The sequence below is a fragment of the Larimichthys crocea genome, chromosome XIII (assembly GCF_000972845.2).
Source record: "Larimichthys crocea isolate SSNF chromosome XIII, L_crocea_2.0, whole genome shotgun sequence".
Lineage (NCBI taxonomy): Eukaryota > Metazoa > Chordata > Actinopteri > Sciaenidae > Larimichthys > Larimichthys crocea.
This window is the reverse complement of record NC_040023.1, coordinates 8,594,915-8,615,768: the sequence shown is the minus strand read 5'-3', so window position 1 is coordinate 8,615,768 and position 20,854 is coordinate 8,594,915. Positions and strand designations below refer to the sequence as shown.

The window sequence follows — 20,854 nt, the reverse complement described above, 5'->3', positions numbered from 1 at the left end:
TGTTTGTTTTACAAGGAACGGATGACTAACTCTAATATGTTTTTATGAGTTAAGTCATATTTTGATCATTTGCATTTTCATTGTGATGCGTACGGCATATTTAAAGCCAAATATTCGACAATGTAATAGAAGTGTGTTCATCGACAGGACTCACTTCTCTTCTCTGTGCTCCTCATGCTTTCCATCCTTACTGCCTGTTCTCTCTCTGATGCTGCAAAGTCAATTCAATCGTCACATTCTGACTTTACATCTCAGCCTGCGGGATGTCTGAGCTTTTCTGACCTGCAGAGCATCTCAGCAACGTTTCAGGCTTTTATCCAGTAAAGCATGGGGTGGCAATGAGCCAAGGAAAAGATGAAATGACTTAATTTCCCTGCAGATGAGATGCTTAAAGTGTTCTCTACCAGGAGAGGGGAGCATAATAATAATAAGAGAAGCTGAATTAGTGTCTGCTGAAGGTGTCTCAGACTGAGACGGAGCTGCAGAGCTGAGGAACTTGAAGGCTCTGTGGTACTGAATTGTGATGGAGGCCTGAAAGAAGATAAGGAAGGTTTCAGAGCAGCAGAGGTGACGTATAGGCAGAAGAGAAGTCTCTGTTAAAAGGCGTGATGAGATCTGCTCGGAGCAGGAAAAGCACTTTGTGGCGACTAAACGGAAAATGTATGAATCAGCAAAGAAACGCGGAGTCAGAGTGACATTAATGAGGAGGTGATATGTATTTAAACTGTCCTGCACTGCTCAAAGTCTTTTTATTTCTTTAGGTTATTTTAAGTGGTGTAAAATAATGGGAGGTTTCTTTCAGCAGGCTCCACTTTCAGCTTTGCAGTCTTTTAAAGTTCTGCATAATTAACATTAACGTGGCCTCTTTAAATGACAGGTGGGTGCACACGCTGTCCATTCTTTATAAGGTCAGTGATTATTTCATGAAGTGCAGGAAACATAGTTTTCTTTCTTTTTATATTAATCTCTTCGTGTCTTCAAACATATAAAGTGAATGTGCTTCACAAAAACAACAATGCATTGCAGTGTTCCAGTCTCTGTAGTGCATTAATCCTCAGCATACAGTCCTTCAGGTGAATTCTGAGGTAGCGTCAATGTAGTCCTGACTGATGGCACTCTCAGCCAATCAGAACACAGCATAGTTGTATGCCTCTCCATATCCCGCCTCCCTCAGGTACTTCTCGATGTCTAGTGGCTCAGGCACTCTGAGTACTGTCCTCCCATTGGCTGATTTCTCTCCCGCCTGAAGTTTTCCAATTAGCTCCGACACTGACAGACGCTGCTGCGGGTTCCAGCTGCAGCAGGACTTGATGATGGAGTATCTGCAGACCCGGGTAAAAAAAATATATATATATTATTATTATCTCTACCAAGTCTGGAAATATAGTCATTACAATATTTTACTCTTAGTTTATTTGATAAATGTTATTTTTAATGTGGGTTTAATTACATTTGAACTATTTCCAGCCAATTATTTGACACAATATCCAAGTTATTGACATTATTATCTAAATTTACTACCTTAAATTGACTAGTTGTCTAGGTAACATCAGCCAGCAGTTGATAATGTGACCTTAAGTTTATGTAAATTATAGTTTTAAAGTGTTTGTTAAAAGGAGAGCTATTATTTATCATTATTTGTGACGTCATATTTGTATTATATCCTTGATATTAACAGCTGAATACACACAGGTGTTTCCAATGATGCTAATGAAGGTCCAGTTCCATTTATTGCAGTGTGTGTGTCAGGTTTCTGATGATAACAAACAGACAGACACATGTTTTAAAGGGCTGCACACAGTTAGTCTGTGCTCTGTCTTACAGTGAGTTGGAGCAGGTGGCCGGCCTCTTGAGGTGCTTTCCTCTCTGTAGATGCTGAAGAAGTTCAGTCGCCATGAGCTGAGCAAATGGTGGGTCACCTGCACACATGGGAATATTTTCTATTACATTAAAGCCTCTTTCTTCTTTTTTTAAAAACAAATTAAGCTCTTACACAAAGTCACATACAATTTTTCTTAAATATATATTTAACTTTATAATGAACCCACTCCTGTTATATGAAGTATTCACCACCGTGGCTCTTAGTGTGTTGTAGTGTGCATATAATTTTCTATCCTTAGGTTACACAAGGTCACGTGTGGGCCTTGAGGTCCTCAGCAGTATTAGTTGTTTGGCTTTGGTTGGGAACAGTAGGTGCCAGTCTATCTCAACACTGTGGTGACCAGGGTCACAGAGACCTGTTGCTGTCTTCATAGACATAATAGATAGTTTGTTGTTGATGTTCCAATCTGCGTAAACAGACATCTGTGTCTCCAGACTAGAATATGTTGACAATAACACCTGCATGGGTAAAGACATTCTCTGTGACTAATTCTGGGCGTGTAGTATTTGTGGTGTTATCTTTGGGTTTAAAGTCGATCCACCAGGATGAGTTGGACAGAGACTGACTCAGGCACTTCTGATGAACTTTGACAGTGTCTCTAATTCTCCTTGGTCAAGCATCAATAAATAATACAGCATAAGACATCAGAGGCTCCTGAACACTTTCTTCCCTCCTGACCTCACCATTGACCTTTGACTTCAGCAACTTCTCCACAACAGTACTGAGTAAAATTCTCACATTTTGCTTAAACATTATGTATTCATTACATAAACAGCTCCTCTTGGAGGTAATTTCAAAAACACTCACCCAGTGTGACCATTTCAAAGAGCAGGATACCAAAGGACCACCTGTAAGAACAACAGGACATCATGTCAACTTAAAGGTAAAGGGTTAAACTATATGCAATGAGACTGTGTTTGTTTATCATTGTTGTGTTATGTATAACACACTTTATGTCTATTCTTCAAGATTTGGATGAAGCTTTGTGTTACAGGCAAGAAATTTGAATGAACTCAAACAAACATGACGGTGACTGTGAGTCAGGGTTATTCCAAACAGGAGAAGCAGGTGGACACTCACACATCGCTGCTCTTGCTGATGCCTCTCCTGCTCAGCACCTCGGGTGCCTGCCACTTCCTCAGCTCCATGTCCTCTGCTTCTCCCGGCGACCCGGGCCGTGTTCTCCTGCGGTAGGCCGAGCCCAGTCCCCACAGCTTCGCTGTCAGATCTCCACCGACCAGAACGCTGCGAGCTCCCACGTTGCCATGGATGCAGCCCTGAGCGTGCAGGTAATCCTGGAAGATGTTTCGGATAAAGACAGGGTTATCGGAGAAAAGCTGTATGAGAGCAGGGCAGACAGACTGTGAGATCAGCAGCAGGTAAACCAACCAGAGCAGAGGCCACTTGTCCTGCCATGATGAAGATCCTCTTCTCTGTCATGTCGCATGAAGACTCCAAACCAGAGTTATCCTTCAGTGAGAGGGGGAGAAAGAGAGAAAGGAAATATGTCATACTTATGCCTACTTATGTCAACCATTATCCTATTTAATATCTGTTGAACAGTATCCAGCATGGAATAAGATGATTTGTTTGTAGATGGCATTCAAATGTTTTAAAAATGTACCTGTCGACATCTCCACAGGAAGCCCAGCAGGTCCCTGTGCTGCAGCTCCTCCACAGCCATCATGACAGGCAGCTGCACTGAAACCACACCGAGCAGCGCGGGGAGGAACGGGTGCGGCCCCAGCCCTGACACGAAGGAGGCGAAACCCAAAAAGTGCTGCTTCTCCGCGCTGTTTGCCGTTTCTGAAGAAGAAGAGGTTAGACCACAGAATATCTTTGTTACTCTGATTTCACTGAGTTCATTTTTATAAGGATTTAAGCATATATATTTAAGTTATATTGTTTAGACAAGTCACAAAACAATCATCTCTAGTTTTTGAACTTGGAAAGTCACTGAAAAGTCTCTAGAGTCTGTAAACCAGCAATCAGGCAAATCCCAGTTGCTGAGGAGAGAGGAAAGTAAAACAGATCGAGACAGTCTTGAGACGACTTGTTGAAGGTCTCGTCCCGGAAATTAGAGAGACAAGACCACAGCTGAAGGGATGTCACGAAACGTATTAATTAACATACTTCTTGTTGTTGGCTTCAGATGCAGCCAATAACTTGAATGATCTCTAATTTAAAGTTCATGTCAACACCACACCCCGTCCTACTTCATTTGCACTCCAAGTGATTGAGAAGAAGCTGTGGCTGTCTGGGAGGAAATGACAAACCAAACTGGGTTTGGGTCCAAACTGGGTCCTGCAATGCAACTAAGGTGTCTGAGACTACATCGAACTTTCTCTGCTCTTTGTAAGGACGTGTTAGTGACACTAGTAGATAGCTGACGTTATCTTTAAGAGATGGGTCCTGTCACAGTCTTTCTCATGAGTCTTGACAACAACACTGATCTTGTACAGCTGGTTTACCTTTCAGCACCCTCAGGATGACGTCCTTGTCGTCCATGCGGGCTCTGTACAGGCTGACCGTGTCATTAGGCTTGATGGAGAAGGATAGTGGCAGGACGGTGACCTGGCTGAAGGTTTCATGCTGCCTCTCTGTGGTCGTCTGTGGAAATACTCCAGCCAGACTTGGCCTGACGTTCTGCCGCACTTGTTGAACTGCCATTGGCAGCTCTTCATGTTCCAGTGGGTTTATCCCTGGGGGAGCTATTGAGAGAGAGAGAGCCAGCGAGATCAGAGCAGAATAATCTTCATGGGTAGTTCTTCAGTGAAAAACATATGAAGAATAACGGGCACAAAGACGTATCCACGCGTGCTCACCATCTATGCCCTGTAGGTGTTGTCTGTGGCTGTGCCTTTGTGTATGTCTGCGCGATGAGCCGTTGTAGCGCTGAGGGACCGTGACCCGTGTCCGCCTGCGCGGAGGACAATACTTCTTTATGAACAGGAACACTAAGGTGACCACGGTGGCCACGAGGAGCAGTGTAGGGACAATGATCACCGCCTGCTCATGCTCCCTAACAACTGAGAGAGAAAGACACAAGTTAATGTGTAAATATAGGGTCCAGGTTAGATTTCATGAATGCCTAGCACGAGGTTGTTTGTGTGCAAAGTGACAAGTTGCTCTGATTCGAAAGACTAAACCCTCTTGTGAATTGTTTGCATGCGTTTAGAGAACAAAAATGTACACTCGGCCTGCAGGATTGTTTTCAGGACTCTGCGTGGGACGCTTCGATAGGATGAGTCTGTTGGCTGTTAAAAAGGTTGCACCTCGAGTGTTGACAGGATGTTCTGCCGTAACATTACATCATCCTCCATTTACACCAGTGTTGATAAGTTGATATATAGCTAGATGATATTGTAATTCAGGCAAGCATGTCAGTATTTGAGTGCAACTATCAGTATCCTCACTCTGTGTATTTTAAGATCTGTTTACTGCAATGACACAGGATAGGGCTGTCGATGAATATTCTTAATTTGATGATAAATGAGATTTTTGGAATAGAAAGCAGCACTGCAGCACTCAGTCAGCTGGGAGCGGTCCTTTACATTGAAAGCAAAGTTACAAAGGGAGCGTCACATTCATTGATTGACAATGACGTGCAGGTCAAGCCGAAACCAGCGCCGACAACAACCGTGACGGCAGAGAGTTCACAACAGAGCTCAGCTGCAGAGAGAGCGGCTTGTTCTCTGAGCTTCAGCTGTTTGTTTATCACAGGCTGCTGAACGTTTGTAATCTAATTCTTTTTATTCTATGTCTCTTGGTGTTGGTTCACCCTCTTGTTTCGAATGGTGAGAACCTGTGTTTGTTTGTTTTCCAGGTAACAAAGAATCAGGAACTTAACTATAACCTAATCATATATTTGGACACACTGTGATTTTATTTTTATATGTTTGTCCTCATTTATATATTACGTTGCTCAGCTTTTGTTCTGCTGCATTGTCAGCGTTGCACAATTAGGACGAAGGTGGACATGCCAGGATGAGTCACACGCTGACATTTAGAGGATCAGTGATTCACATGCTGCTGATTGTTTGAATATCAGCAGCAACAATTTTCCTGTTGGACCACTGAAACCATTTGTGTTGTGATAGAGGAAGTTATGTCTTTGATTTCATCGTTTATAATTATCTGTTTCCTCCACGTTGACGAACTCTGGGTGTGGTCCAGCACACCTAACCTTTATACAACATTACTACAATGCACGTTCAGATCAATCATTTCACACGCCTCGGTCTCGTTAGAGAGAAGAAGCTGGAATGTGAAGCCGCTGGTCTGTGTAAACCTCGTGGTCCGGTTTTGGCACATTCGTAGGTGTGGTGAGGAATATGTAGGGTTTGCAAAATATCATAAATCATTTGTTGTCATTCTCAGCAAAGACCTGCGTCTGCTCCACAAACGCTCAACACAAGTTCAACATTTCAGGCTGCTCACGCTCAGTCTTCTGTTTGCAGAGTTAAGACACCTTTTGATGTTAAACAAATATTTAACCGAACCCGTGAGGGTGAGTTTAAACTAATCTGAGTTTAAGCGAAACTTAAACTACGCTAACCCTCTGAGTGGTGTGTGTGTGTGTGTGTGTGTGTGTGTGTGTGTGTGTGTGGGGTATAAAACATGGACAGAGCTTCTGTGGAGTCACCCACAGGTTTCTGAGGAGCTCAGTGTGGCGGCTCTGACCGTCACTATCTTGGCATTGCCTGACTCGGTCTGGAAGTCCTGACTTATCCAAAAAAAAAATGGGCAAAGACGTGGTGTGTGGGTGGAGCTGAGGCGGGCTCAATGAAGACCGGTTACTGAAACCAACCGTCTGTGACAGCACCTACCTAACTTTAAGCCTTAATATAATTCGAACAGGTGAGTTATATAGAAATCCACTCATGAAGAAGGAAACCAGGCTGTGGACATGTTTGTTTCTGAGTTATAAATCAGCCTGTCAGTTTTGTATTTTCCGTATTTTTGAAGCACTTCACGGTCTCACAGCATACATGTCTCACATGCTTACATCTGTATGAACCAGAGCTTCTCCTCACAACGTTCTGGCACGGGGCTGGTTTTGAATCGTTCCAAAGTGCAGCTTTTAGTTTTTATGCCCCGAGCAGCTGGAATAATCTGCTGGAGGATCTGAGAGCAGCTGGAAGTGTTGTTCCAAATTTTTATATGCAACTTAAAACCGGCCTCTTGAGCCTGGCTTTAGATGTACTTTACTTTATCAGTATCATATTCTGCTGTAAAATTATCATGTTTTATCTGTTATTTTATTTTTATTAATAATATATTTATATTTTTCCTCTCAAAAGTTCTTCGGGCTTGTTTTGTCTTTTTAATCTTTAGTTTCTTTTGCTGATATTTAACTATCTTATCATATTTTATTATATTTTAATCCATTTAAGGTTTTAATGTAGTTTTTAAGTCGCTCTACACTTATTCTGTTTTATTCTTCAGTCTTCTATGAAGCACACTGAACTGCACTAACCTGTGTAAAAGTTGCTATACAGATAAAGTTTGATTGATTTGATATTAGAGGAAAGAAGGTATCCTGAACGTTCCAGTAACGTACAACAGATATCTTATCTTATCTTATCTGTAGCTTAAACATGCAAAATACTGATATGCTTGTTGAAAATCTAATTTAGGTCATTTATGTTCACAAAAACTCAGTACCAGTAACTGTGAGTCAGCAGCTGTTACTCCGTCTGAATCACACGTCATCTGACATTATCTGGAGGCTGGATGTTGCAACCTCGTCGTAGCCTGACAGCTTCATGGTTAAACAATAGAAATCATAATGATGTTATGAGTTAATTTCAGAGTTTAGAGTTAAGAGTTAACTTAAGTTTATTTGACCGCGGTGGCTTTGAATTAAAGTCTTCGTTTACTTCGGTTTTTTTGTTCATGTTATGTGAGAAAGTGATAAAGTAGGAAGAAAGAGATGAATGGAGAGACAGAGTAGTGGTTATGATGTATTAAGATGAGCCATTTTTCTATTTATTTTCTCTACAGGTAGAGGTTGTGGGGTAGATCTAACATAAGCTACCAAATACTAAAGTTTGTAGACAAAGCTCAGGAGGAGCATGAAGAAGGGAAGAGGAGTGAAACAACAAGGGAGAGGAGAGGAGAAGAAGTTAGAAAGTGTGAGAGATGATGAGGAGCAGTTGTCCTTACTGCAGAGGTTGTCGCCCGGCGTGCACGGATCATCCGTGGAGTTGGATGACATGCTGGAGGAGAAGAGAGGAGCACAGATGGATCAACATTACCTCTGCTCAGCAGCCACGCTAAATCCCCCGAGCTTAGACATCGAGGCATCGATAACTCCGGTAGCTGAACGGAGTTAAACTGCTTCAGGTTCAGTAAACAGCAGAGCACACGCCCAGGAGGATGATTAGTAATCAACTCTTAGAGAATAATGTAAATATTTACTATGGACTTCTTTTCTTTATCTCGACCCAACAGCAAATATGAAAAGGAGTGCTCGGCTCGGCTCGGCTTGTTTACTATGTGTAAAACTAATCTGCTATCAGTTACACAGATAATAGAGCAGCAGAGATCAGCGTTACCGTCGCTCAGGGCTGACCTGAAATCCATAAAAGCCATGAAAGGATAACCCGGCATTCAGCAGCCGGTTACACTTCTCAAATCACACAGACGCTACACCAGACGTATCTTATCTTTTAATATTTCCCAAGAACTTTAACTCATGTATTTATTCAGGTCATAGATCCTCGCATCAGTAGTGTTTGTTATTTGTTATTTGGTTGAGCTTCAGACAGTTTTGACATCTCTTTGTTTGTATTAATATAAAAAGCAGCTTTAAGGCAGCTCGTTGTTCTGTATTCTGCTTTTTCTGTTGAATCTAAATGAGTCTGAGCTCGTTTGGTGAAAGGCTTCTCTCTCTGCTTGTGACTATCAAAGAAAGACAGTAACTGTAAAGCAGAACATACATATACTGGTGGAAGTGAACACGACTGATGGAGAACTTCACAGTACAGGGGAAGTGAGTGTTTGTAGTGAGCTGGTAGGTTTCTGTTTCGCCGTGCTTCTATGCAAATATTCCCTAAGCACAGCTGACCCTCAGTTTGAGCGTGTTTCTCCGGTCTTTTCAACAACAACATATTTTACAGCACACACGCAAACCACGAGGTTAAAAAGAAAGACACCTATGCATTGTGAGATGAACTCGGCACGAATACTCTTGTCCTCCTTTCCATCTCATTTCTTTAACAAATGAACGAGTGATGTTTCTCTCCTCGGTCTGCTGGAACCAAAACACCGCTCGCCTGAGATTCACACGTTCACTGCAGTGTTTGTTCATCACAGGCAGCCTCCTCTCTGATCTTTGGCAGCTTCCAGTAAAATCCAGTCACTACTATCCATTAGTCCTTATACACACCTCATGGAGAGACAGAAATGAGGTCATGCCAGCAGATAATGAACCAGTGTTAAATGTTATCCACATAGGCAAATTATCGAGGCGCTCCGTGACACTGAGTAAGAAAATAAATATTGTTCAACCACAAACGGCAACAGAGAGACGACTTCCACATTCAAATCACGTTTGGTTGTAATATCAGTTTCTGGATTCACACATTTTAAAGCTGGGAATAACACTCTAACATTAAAACTGATGGTTTTATTTGGCCATGACTTGTTGAAATTCTGTGTCATGTACATCACTCCCTTACTCAACTAATCGCCTTGAAAAGGACTTGTAGAAATGAGCAGCTTTGTGCTGTCAGGTAAACAATGCCCTAAAAATCGTTCTCATACCTACCTCGTCCTTTTCCGTCAGCCAGAGAACTGTCAGGTTGTCAACACGACAGGTTGTTGTCGTGATGTAACGGCACTGGCATCAGACATTAGCTGCACAATACAGGTACTAAATGTGTTTGTGACTTTATCGGTCATGTGGTAATAATGCAACGTCATCCTCACCTCTCAGAGAATGGAAAAAATCTTATTATAGTGTTCTCTCTCTCTGTGTGTGTGTGTGTGTGTGTGACACACACACACACATGCATGCATGCATGCACACACACCCTTATGAAGTCACACCGGTATGTAGTAAGCATTTATAGGACGACACACACACACACTGACACTCTCGGTTAGGTTAGAGTGAGGAAGTCTGTCGCTGAACCTGTTTGCCTGCATAGTTACGTTACATTCACATGCAGTCATACTCGCCTGCATCAACAGACACCTGCATGCATAACAAAAGGCTGGGACACACACACACACACACACACACACACACACACACACACACACACACACACACACACCAGGAAAACTTCAATACGTGCTTAAAAACACACAGACACTCAAACAAACTGTGTGAATGCACACACAAACAAAATGTCAACACATTGCATGTGTCAGGCTTCACGTATGAAGTTACACACATCAATACCATCTACTCATACACACACATACAGTGGTTGGTTGTATTACATAATATAATATAATATAATATTACAGTGTATACACTGACTCTTGTTGGTGTGATATATACGTGTGTGTTTCAGTCAGACATCCACATTATTTAATTTCATTTAAATTACCTTTGTAATTAATCTTACCTGCCCAACTCTCTGGAACTGTTCAGGCATCAAAATCTTCGTTCTCCTCGTCTCCCAAACATGTCGCTTCCCGTCCCCGTCAGCCATGCACGTGTAACCTTTGGCTTCAAACTCGAGTCCACCTCCTCAGTTTTCATGTTTTTCGTTGTGAGTCTGTGGAGTATTTAGTTGTTTTGCTGTCAGCAGCACGGTGAGGTTCCTCACTTTGTGTGTGTGTGTGTCTCTTTCTCGTGCTCGCTCTTTCTCATGTTGGCCACACCCACCCCTCCAACTCTTTTTTCATTGTCACTCTTATCACCTGCACACACCTTGCAGTCAGTATTGTTTGCTCTGTGCATGTGTTTGTGTCTATGTGTGTTTGTGTGTGTGTGTGTGTGTGTGTCGAGTTTCCGGACAGCTGGCTGTATTTGTCAACCTGACAGACTAAGCGGAGGGGCACATGACACATCTTTCTGTCACGATGATGTGTTAATGTTGTCGTCTGTAATGGTTAAGGCGCGACATCAAACCAAAGAGCTTCTGCCCAAACGACTGAGCGTTCTCTTGTTTGCTGTGTCCAAAGGGCAAAGAGGAATTTCCCTGAAATAACAAAGATATTAACACAGTTGTAAATATATTTTTAGACACAGATATGTGATAACATTATATTCTGGCCTCAAAGTGGAGGGAAATGTTTAAATTAATTCAAATGTCGACCGTTTTCAGTTATTTCCCGTGTTCCTGCTGGCGAGATATCTAAGATCCATCTGATTTTATTTGAGCTGGAAGGTGTGACTGGCTCTGGTGTGAGTGCTGTACTGGTTAAAGTTAAATAATCATGACCTTTCACCTGCTGGGTCACCTCCACCCTCTTCCCTTTTAAAAAATTCACACTCTTGTGCTGACACACCCGCCGACACCGATAGCACTTTGGTCAGGTTTCACCATAGCCGCCATATTTTCCTTTATCCCTCTAGATCTAAAATGTTTTCACCGGGCTGATATGCTTCAACATTTACAGCGTTTGTGGTAGTGATGGGTGTAATCCGCCCAGCAAAGGTCACTGAAACTCTGATAGTTTCTCTGCTTTGAAACCCTTTCACCGTATTGTTATGTAAACTGGTTTAGCCACGGCAAAACAGAAACACATGTGACGATAACGGCTATGACGGAACAAATGTATCTTTCCTTTTTCTGAAGCATTTGGTGTTTTTAAATAATCCTCAGACAGATTTACTTCGCTCATTTATCTACCTTTACTATCACGGTAATATTAAGTCATATTAATGCATGTTTTGCCTTTTCCAACTCATGTGAAGTTGATTTATGTTCACTGCCTATAAGCAAGCAACTGCGTCCAATGAGTTAAGTCATGGGCCTTAGCACATCCAGGAATCTAGTAACAGCTTTTCTAACAGCTGGAATCATTTCTGGGCTGGAAACAAATGGAAATCCATTGGGTGATGTCAGGGACACACGTAGCACACTGAATCTGCTTCATGTTTAAACTATAAACCTTGAACTGAGCGTGCCCAGGAGTACCAAATTTTTCCATAATGGGAACTAAAAGCTGCTCTGTCTGGATTCCTAACAGCCAACCTTGAACATTTAAGCAGAAGTACCTGTTCTGCTGTTTACTTCAAGTGTAAACTCTGCACTTTCTGACAGGGACATGTGTCCTGATGTCTGTTAAGTCACCTGTCTTCTCTTCTTCTTAAGAACATATCCAGAGTTAAGGGCTTTATGTCCCAAACAGATCAGGAGAAGCTGATCCATGCTTTCATCTCCAGTAGACTTGACTACTGTAATGGCCTTTTGACTGGACTCCCCCAAAAAAGTATCAAACAGCTGCAGCTCATTCAGAACGCAGCAGCTCGAGTTTTGATCAGAGCACATCATCCCAGTTCTTAAGTCTTTACACTGGCTCCCAGTTAGCCACAGAATAGATTTTAAAGTTCTGCTACTAGTTTACAAATCACAACTGGAACAAACTACCAGCAGGACTGAAATCAGCCCCAACTCTGAGCACTTTTAAATCCAGGTTAAAAACTTTTCACGTGCTTATGGCAAAACTTTTAAAGAATTTTAAATCATAATCCAGTGATTCGTTTAATGTTTTAAATTGTTTTCAAATTTGCTGTTTTAATGATTTTAAATGACATTCTGATGTTTTTAATTATATTTTCTTCTCTTTTTAATTTTTTATTTCTATTTCTATTGCTTGTCTTAATGTCAAATGTTTTTCCTTGCCTCTGTAAAGCACTATGAATTGTGCTATACAAATAAACCTGCCTTGCCTTCTCACCTGCTGGCAGACTTGCACAGATGTTTACACTGTCGCTCAAATCCCATCCGCTCTCACACAGGTGCCCAGAACAGCCAGGAGGAGTTGCTGGTGCAACAACAGTGAAATTGTATCACTGGCTTCACATGCAAACCTTTAAGTTGTGTTTGATGGAGATCCTGGACAAGCCAGATTCAGGTTTCTGAAGCGTTTGCTGGTTGCCTCTTCCTCTCCACCTCCTCTGTGCCCCTCTTTGATGTTGAGCAATAACTATTTGGTGTCCAGTCATTTTTTTGAATCTTTTTCAACCAGTTTGTGTCATTTCATCTCTGTAGTCCACTGCTGACTTAACTTCACAGGGTGGACAGTGAGCTTGGGCCATGGAGGGGGTAACCCCAGCCGGAGCTAGTTTACACCATGTCTGAATATCTGTGTGAGAGAGTGAGTGTGTGTGTGTGTGTGTGTGTGTGCGCGAGCGTCCTGGCGTCCAGCGCGGTCCTGGTAATGCTGAGACAGACGGTGAGCGGGTGGGTTTATTTTTGGGTCAGTGACAGTGTGTCAATGGCCGCAGATGCGTCGGAAAGGAAGGCTCTGAGATACAAGCAAACCCTGGTCAGTGTCCCACTCTCGCCGCTCTTCTTCTTTCTGTCTCTGTTGCTCTCGCCGTCTTTCTCGGTCCATCTGTCCGTCTCTGCGTCAGACCTCACTGTTATTCCTCTGTTGTGTGTCGGCAGCTTCTTTGCCTGATCAGTCAAGTCATTCTTGCATGACGCACCTGTATTGGCAGTGATCTTGGCATGCACACTTCCACGTGCACACCGCACACACACAAGCAGTTGCTGCTTTCCCTGTTAGGCCACCTGTTCGATGCATCTTGTTCCTTAAGCCCTGATTGGTCTTAGCATATGTAGAAAGGACTTCTGTGATACGTAACATAATATGTTTGCATGTCTGTGTGTGTTCCCTTCATGAACATCTGTGTTCATCTGTGTGTGCATTCATATTTTTGCAACTTTGTGTGTGTGTGTTGAAGGTTGTTCATGTGTGTGTGTCAGAGAGGGGAAACCCGATCGTGCATTGGCAGTGGTGCTAATCTTCAGCATTCATGTTGTGACATGTATGTTTTCAGACACGGCGGCGTGAAGGGTGTCTCAGAACATCTGGAGGATTTTCCGTCATGGCTTTGGGAACATTCAAGCTTCTGTAACAGAACATCCCAGAGTTTCTTTCTTTGGGTTGTTTGTTACAGAACCTTGAATGTTCTCAGAGTTTTTTTTGGGCTGTGCATTGAGAGAAAGTGAGAGACTGTGTGAAACAGCAGCATGCTACAGAAACAAAATGGTAACAAACACAGACTCTTCCTCTGGCATTTCTAATGTTAAGTCTTTATTCGTTCACACAGTTATAATATCTTTCTAAAAGACATACAGTAGTAGAGCTAAATCGGGGCGCTGGTTAGCTCAGTGGGTAGAGTGTGTGCCCAGGGTTCGGCTCTTTGCTTCATGTCGTCTCTTCGCCTTTCTGTCCTTTTTTTTTTTAGCTGAATATGTCTGGGGGGAAAAAAAAGCTCAAAATTCCCCCAAAAACATCTTTAAAAAATAATAAAGCTAAATTAGATCAAACGTGTCGGGGAGGAGGTAAGCCGAGGGCGTGAAGTGTAATCATGAACAGAAGGATGGTTTCATTTCACAAAATATTAAAGGTGGGTTCCACCCTGAAATCCTCGAAGACTAATCCATACCTCTGCACAGCCCCTGCAGTGTTTATCTGCTGGTATGTGAGTGTCGGTGATCACGGTGACCTTACGGTGTAGAACTTAATGGCTGGTGTAACCCTACGCCTATGGGTAGTCCAGGAAGTGCAAAGTCATCTAACCTGTATGTGAGCGTGCTGTTGAAGGCTATGCGAGCCATGGTAACCACTCATGTTTATGCTGTCACTCATGTGAGGGTGTGTGTGTGTGTGTGTGTGTGTGTGTGTGTGTGTGTAATAATTGCTCCCTATACTGTGATCTGCTATAAAGACACTCTGTGTGTTGCTGCACAGTTGGCAGCCGTGTAGAGAATGCATGTAGTTAAACCTTCTCTATTTTAGAAGACCTTCATATGCATTAGGTTTGACTTCGGATGACCGCTTGTGACGACGTGCATGCACTCGCGTTCAGACGTCCACATGCATCTCTTTATGGACGTACGTGGACATCAAAGAGCCGACAAAGGACTTTCAATCCAGTGCATTCGGTCAACGCGATACGAGCCAGCTATAAAACTGTTGACATTTTGACAACGTCACAACAAATCGGTTGCCAGGCTTCCATCCAAGTGTTACACACATTTTAAACAAATGTCCAGAGATAACTCTGCACGGTGCCGTTAAACCATTACAGAGGAAAGGATGCTGTGATTAAAGGAGCTCCAGTCAAAGCTCAAACAGTTTAAAAACATTTTCTGTATTTCCCTTCGATTATTTATGCACATATTAAAAATGTGCATGACAACAGGATGGATGGAAACTTGTTTCCTACAGCTGACTTTATGTATGTGGTTTTCTATTCCTCAAGGATGAGTATATAAACGCTCCAATGCAGGCACAGAACTGAATCCCTCCATGGGGTATTGCACAGTACCTGATCCTCCTCTATAATCTAATGTCCGAGTCATGTGGTATGTAAATCAGTATCTATAACTGTAATTTGGTGTTAATACTCTGCAGGAATATCGGGGAACTCGGTCGTTTGAAGCAGTTTTATCCGTTTATACTTCCTCTCCACATTGAGGGACAACTGGAAGGACAGAGAGGCGTAGAAACTCAGGAATATGATGAGACACTGAAAGGTACACTGGTGATGAGAGAGAGGGAGAGAGGTGTGGGAAGTGTAATGAGGAATATTGAATCACACCGGTGCTAAATTTAACCCAGAGTAGTGTTTCATCGGCAGAGAGAGAGAGAGAGGGGGAAAGAAAGGAAGGAGAGAAGGGGGCGACGAAGGAAGGAGGCAGAGGAGTACGAGTGATTAGTGCAGAGTAGAGTTTCACTGGTCAACAGCGAAAACAGGAAGGAGAAGTGGAAAGATGCAGTGTGATTCCTGACAACACGACATACTCTGCGGCCATGTTGGAGCTCTTCTTGTCCTGGGCTGCATAGTCGCGAGCAGCTGTTTACATTTCCAAGCGTAACGTGGGCGTCTTGGCCTCAAAGCGATCAGATCAGTAATTAGTGAAGTAATTTGAACGTAGCTTGTGTCGCCGAGACCTAAACTTGGACCCCCCCTGCTGGAGCACAAGGCGCAGCCAGCTGCACTGAGTTTTGATCCAGTTCATTCTTGACCAACAGATACAGTAATATTTTTTTACTTTCAGGTCAAAGGCAACAGCCCTGAAAGCTTCTGCTGACAGCAGCAGTAATAGAGTAGTCACATAGAGCTGTGGTGCATGTTGGTTCCCTGCAATAAATGGAATTAAACCTGAATCGGTATCATTGATAACACCTGTGTTTACTCTAATATTTGATGCTGTGAAAAGGTTTATTTGTATCAGCATGAAGGTCCTGTATACCTTTCTGTCTGTACGTTTGTTATATGCAAAGATTTTTTTGGCCTTTTTATGCCTTTATTGAAGAAGAAGAAGATGAAGATATACTTTATTAATCCCTTAATGGGGACTGAAGCCTCTACACACGGGGCGGCCGCTTAATCGGTGTAGCGTGGTTACTCAAAGTCGCCTCTTCTTCTGTTTTTGAGATTTATTGGTGATTGGCGAACAACTGGTTTGCTTCAGATTTCCTTGACCGTTAGATGAAAAGTCATAAAGTTAGTGCGTCATGCGTGTTTGTGGTGTTGCATCATGGTAAGGTGATAGTTGTCCCCTTTTCCAGTGCGTTTTCATGCCCTCGCAGACTTTTAGGTCAAGTCAGGAACAATATAAGTATCACGAGAAAATCGTCTTGTGTCTTCTAAAAAAAATGAGCGCTTCTTCCAAATCTTGGATCTCATCTGAGTCTGCTGTTTCTGCTGTTTGTTAGATCGGCAGAACAGTGTGTCACATGTAACACTGTACACATGAGCACCACCTACTAAATTAGGGCATCTGTGCTGCGTCTATTGTTTGAGGCTGTGTTGTGTGTTGGCGTTCGGTTGCAGCACATTGTGTCTTATGCTGCTCAAGTTTCACTGTGGCATCGCCACCACCTTATGAAGAGCATATACTGTATGAGTGTGTCTGAGTGTGTGTGTGTGTCTAAATCCATCAATCTGTCTGTCCATGAACCTGCTAAATTAGAAGCTGGAAAGGTTACTGTGTGTGTCAGCACCAGACACAACTTACCGGTTGTATTCCTGGAGTTCTGTTGTCCTCTTGTTGATGGACCAGGAATATATATATGTCCATGTAAGCTCTGGTCCAATGCTTGTGGTACAGTGCTGGAATATTAGACAAGTTTTCAGTCGTGTGGATCAATAAATACTTTTTGATTTATTGTGGGAATGAGGAAAATGAAAAGGTTCTGCACTGACACAAGGATATCTGGGACATATTATTTGTATTTATGGGTATAAAATCATTGACAAGTTTGAAAGTCATAACCTTTTAGTTTCAGAATTTAACCTTTGGTGACCTCTAGTGTCCTCACATAGTATTGTTTCATGTTACTGTGGTTGTCCATATAAATTCACCAGAAAAAAGATTGCACCATTTCTCACACAAAAAAGTTTTAAAAGCAGGATACTGCACTATTTCACTAGAGGAAAAAAGGTAATTATTCAATTTAATAAGACAACAGCCTTCACTACGAAACACACGACTATATACAGATACGAATATTGTCTTTTTTTCATCAGAAAAGTTGTTTCTTTAAATGCCTTTTCATGTTTTTCCAAACTACACCAGTGATGTGTTTGAAAAAGAGAAGTGAAGTTTGTTGTGATAGCGAACAGAAAGGAGTTTTATGTCAGGTGTTTATTAAAAAAGAATCTTATGTTTGACGGGAAGGAGGAAGCAAATGCAAGAGGGCATCTCCTGCTTGAAAAAAGATATTTGTGCCAGTGCGAGACGGAGAATCTGCGATGAGAATTAATCTCTTCCCCAGATGTCCCGTGTAATTTTCATGGAGTCTGTCCAGAGGTGATAAATCTAGAGGCAGGGCCCATGTTTCCGCTTCCATTGGAGCTGTTTGGGTCAACACGTGGTCCCGTCTATTTTTAAACTGGACTCTTCTCTGCCTGGGTGCCAAAGGGAGAGTACTATCACACTCCACATTCTCACCTGTGCATGTTTATGTCTGATGAATGAATGCCGGATATTCAAGTGATTTGTCCTCTCCCGTACTAATTGATTGATAAATTGGTTAACCGATTGATTGACAGCTCTATGGGGAGTACCAAGAGAACCAAGGCGGCTCGGGCAGACGGGAGGCCACGCGCCTGCTGACAGAGAGACAGATCAAGAAACATGGCAGCCATCCACGCAGCAGCCACGGGAGGACACGACATGGCCGCTGTAGCCACGGTCAAAATGGAAACCACAGTCGACACGGACATCAGCACAGCTACCACAGCAGGCAGAGGAACAGGCGTCAGTCCAACATGGAGACGGAGGCTGCAGACGAGCAAACAGCCGAACCCGACCTCACGTCATCTTTAAAGAAGGAACGCTCCTACTCCAAGTGCAGAGGTGATGCATCCTTGGAAAGATGAAGCAGAAAGTGAATGTATCGAAGTTTTATTACTCCTTTTTTCTGAGCATGTGTGTGTGTTTGGTTTTATCAGACTGTATAGCACGGGTCCAGAGGTTCCTTGTGACCAGGCTGGGAGAAGACTGGATCTTCCTTGTTCTGTTGGGCATCACGATGGCACTGGTCAGCTGGACAATGGACTACGCCAGCGCAAAGAGCCTGCAAGGTAAGACTGCAGAACCCACAATGCCAGATATTTGCATTTCTTTAATATTTACATATTTCTTCTCATCCGTCTTTCTTTTCAATCCATCCTTTTCTTTCTTCCACCTCCCTCCATCCCTCCTTCAGCCTATAAATGGATTCACGGGGAGCTGAGGGGGAACATCCCGCTGCAGTTCCTGGCCTGGGTTTCATACCCCCTGATGTTCATCCTGTTCTCCTCCCTCTTCTGTCACCTGGTTTCTCCTCAAGCTATCGGTCTGTACTCCTCCTGTCCTCTTCATGTCTTTGTTCTCTGTGCTCATCATCAGCTTTGTGTAATCCAGAATCCAGTGGTGCACACATCTGGGTTTGTATCGGTCAAGGAATCTTCTGGGGAGAGATGTTCTCACATTGGTTTGGCATCAGCAGGTTCTCACCTCATCTCGCCTAATCAGTGAAATCAGATACTGTAGCGTTCGACTGGAGTGAAACTCTGCAGGGTGCATGATTACCTGCAGTACCTCACCTTCACAGGAATACCAAATAATGTTTTTCACATCAGGACATTACTTATAGGATGTTTTTCTCCAAAGCAAGAAACAGTGACACTGTTTTTCAACAGAAAAAAGACTTCAGGTTATGGACGTGCTTCAGATTGAATTGTATAATCAACGTCTAATGTTTTACATGACTGTTACTGTACAGCTGCTCCAGTGTCATCAGGGATTTTCCATAATAACACTGTGGAGCACACTTCCTCTTTCTGTCGTTTGAACCTCTTTGTTCCTCCTTCCCCTCTCCTCCACCTTGTGTTTCAGGTTCTGGTATCCCGGAGTTGAAGACCATCCTGAGAGGAGTGGTGCTAAAGGAATATTTAACTCTGAAGGCCTTTGTTGCTAAAGTCATCGGTCTGACTGCTGCCCTGGGCAGCGGGATGCCTGTAGGCAAAGAGGTGAGTGCACGCAGATAAACTGTGCCATCTATCACGGATGAAATGTCTTCTCTGCTTTCACTGGCTCTCTGTGGCCTCTGGTCTTGTGCTCTGTGTCCTGCTTAATAACTTTATAAATGTATTAAATGTTCCTGTTGTCTTCTTCTTCTCCGTCAGGGCCCGTTTGTTCACATTGCCAGTATCTGTGCTGCCGTGCTCAGCAGGTTCATGTCCTTCTTCTCAGGAGTTTATCAGGTAAGCTGATGTCAGGAAACAGATAGAAAACATGTACAGTGTACTGCAGGAGATATTCCTCATCTATATGTTGTTTTTTCTCTTGTATCAATGCTGTCTCCTCTTCCTCCTCTCTGGATCAGTAGAATCCATACTGTTACACAGACATCCTGACAGTCGGCTGTGCGGTCGGGGTGGGCTGCTGCTTCGGTACTCCACTTGGAGGTGCACAAACTTTTACCTTGTCTCATTTTCCCCCAAACTGCACGTTAGAGAGCCACGTCTCTGCAGCAGAAATTTGTATATTTCACCAGTTGAAATTCAAACTCATTGCACACAAACTGTAATGTGGGGCTCTGTTAAATATCTTTGATTAATAAAAACAATATATCTACAATGTTTCATATTTATTTTTGGATATTTGATTTCTCCTCTTCTTGTCTGTCTCCACCAGGCGTGCTCTTCAGCATAGAGGTAACATCCACGTACTTTGCCGTGAGAAACTACTGGAGAGGATACTTCGCTGCTACGTTCAGTGCCTTCATATTCAGAGTGCTCTCTGTGTTCAACAAAGACGCCGGTACGAACGTACTCGTCAAGATATTCAGCTTCATGTTACAAATATTGTGTTTGTGTCGGGAGATGCACTAGGGGGCGCCCTTACTTTAATAACCATCACCAAGCAAACTGTGACTTAACGTATGTACTATAGGCTCATCAGGCATTTTCCAGTAGATGGTGTCCTCCTCCACCATGTGGCAGGTATTTAATAACCTGATTCAGGTCCTGTAAGAATATTAAATTGAGTTCCAGACAAAGTAAGACAAACATATTTCCGTATTTCTTTGCCAGTGCTCTCCTGTGAAATACAGAGATGATGTCCAAACTTTTTACCTTGTTGTGACGTAAAGAAAAAAGTGTTATTATATTAGAAGACCAAATCTGTCCTGTGTTGATCACTAAGAGCTGTTCATCCTTTCTTCATCTGCAGTCACCATCACTGCTCTGTTCAGGACAAACTTCCGCATGGATTTCCCTTTCGACCTGCAGGAGCTGCCGGCGTTCGCCATCATCGGGTGAGCGATGACACA

The 20,854-nt window shown here is 42.9% G+C and overlaps 1 protein-coding gene across 1 annotated transcript in view; it reads left to right on the top strand.

Moving 5' to 3' along the window:
* The first annotated feature begins 1,227 nt into the window (after positions 1–1,227).
* LOC104936377 (chloride channel protein 1) overlaps positions 1,228–20,854 on the top strand; it is a 40,986-nt gene continuing 21,359 nt past the window's right edge. The window contains exons 1-11 of the mRNA XM_027286795.1: positions 1,228–1,334; positions 1,825–1,910; positions 3,525–3,702; positions 18,087–18,393; positions 18,489–18,620; positions 18,746–18,874; positions 19,417–19,550; positions 19,707–19,784; positions 19,910–19,988; positions 20,218–20,343; positions 20,755–20,839. Coding sequence (XP_027142596.1) covers positions 1,873–1,910; positions 3,525–3,702; positions 18,087–18,393; positions 18,489–18,620; positions 18,746–18,874; positions 19,417–19,550; positions 19,707–19,784; positions 19,910–19,988; positions 20,218–20,343; positions 20,755–20,839 — 1,286 coding nt within the window. The 5' untranslated portion in view covers positions 1,228–1,334; positions 1,825–1,872. The remainder of the gene's footprint in view (positions 1,335–1,824; positions 1,911–3,524; positions 3,703–18,086; positions 18,394–18,488; positions 18,621–18,745; positions 18,875–19,416; positions 19,551–19,706; positions 19,785–19,909; positions 19,989–20,217; positions 20,344–20,754; positions 20,840–20,854) is intronic.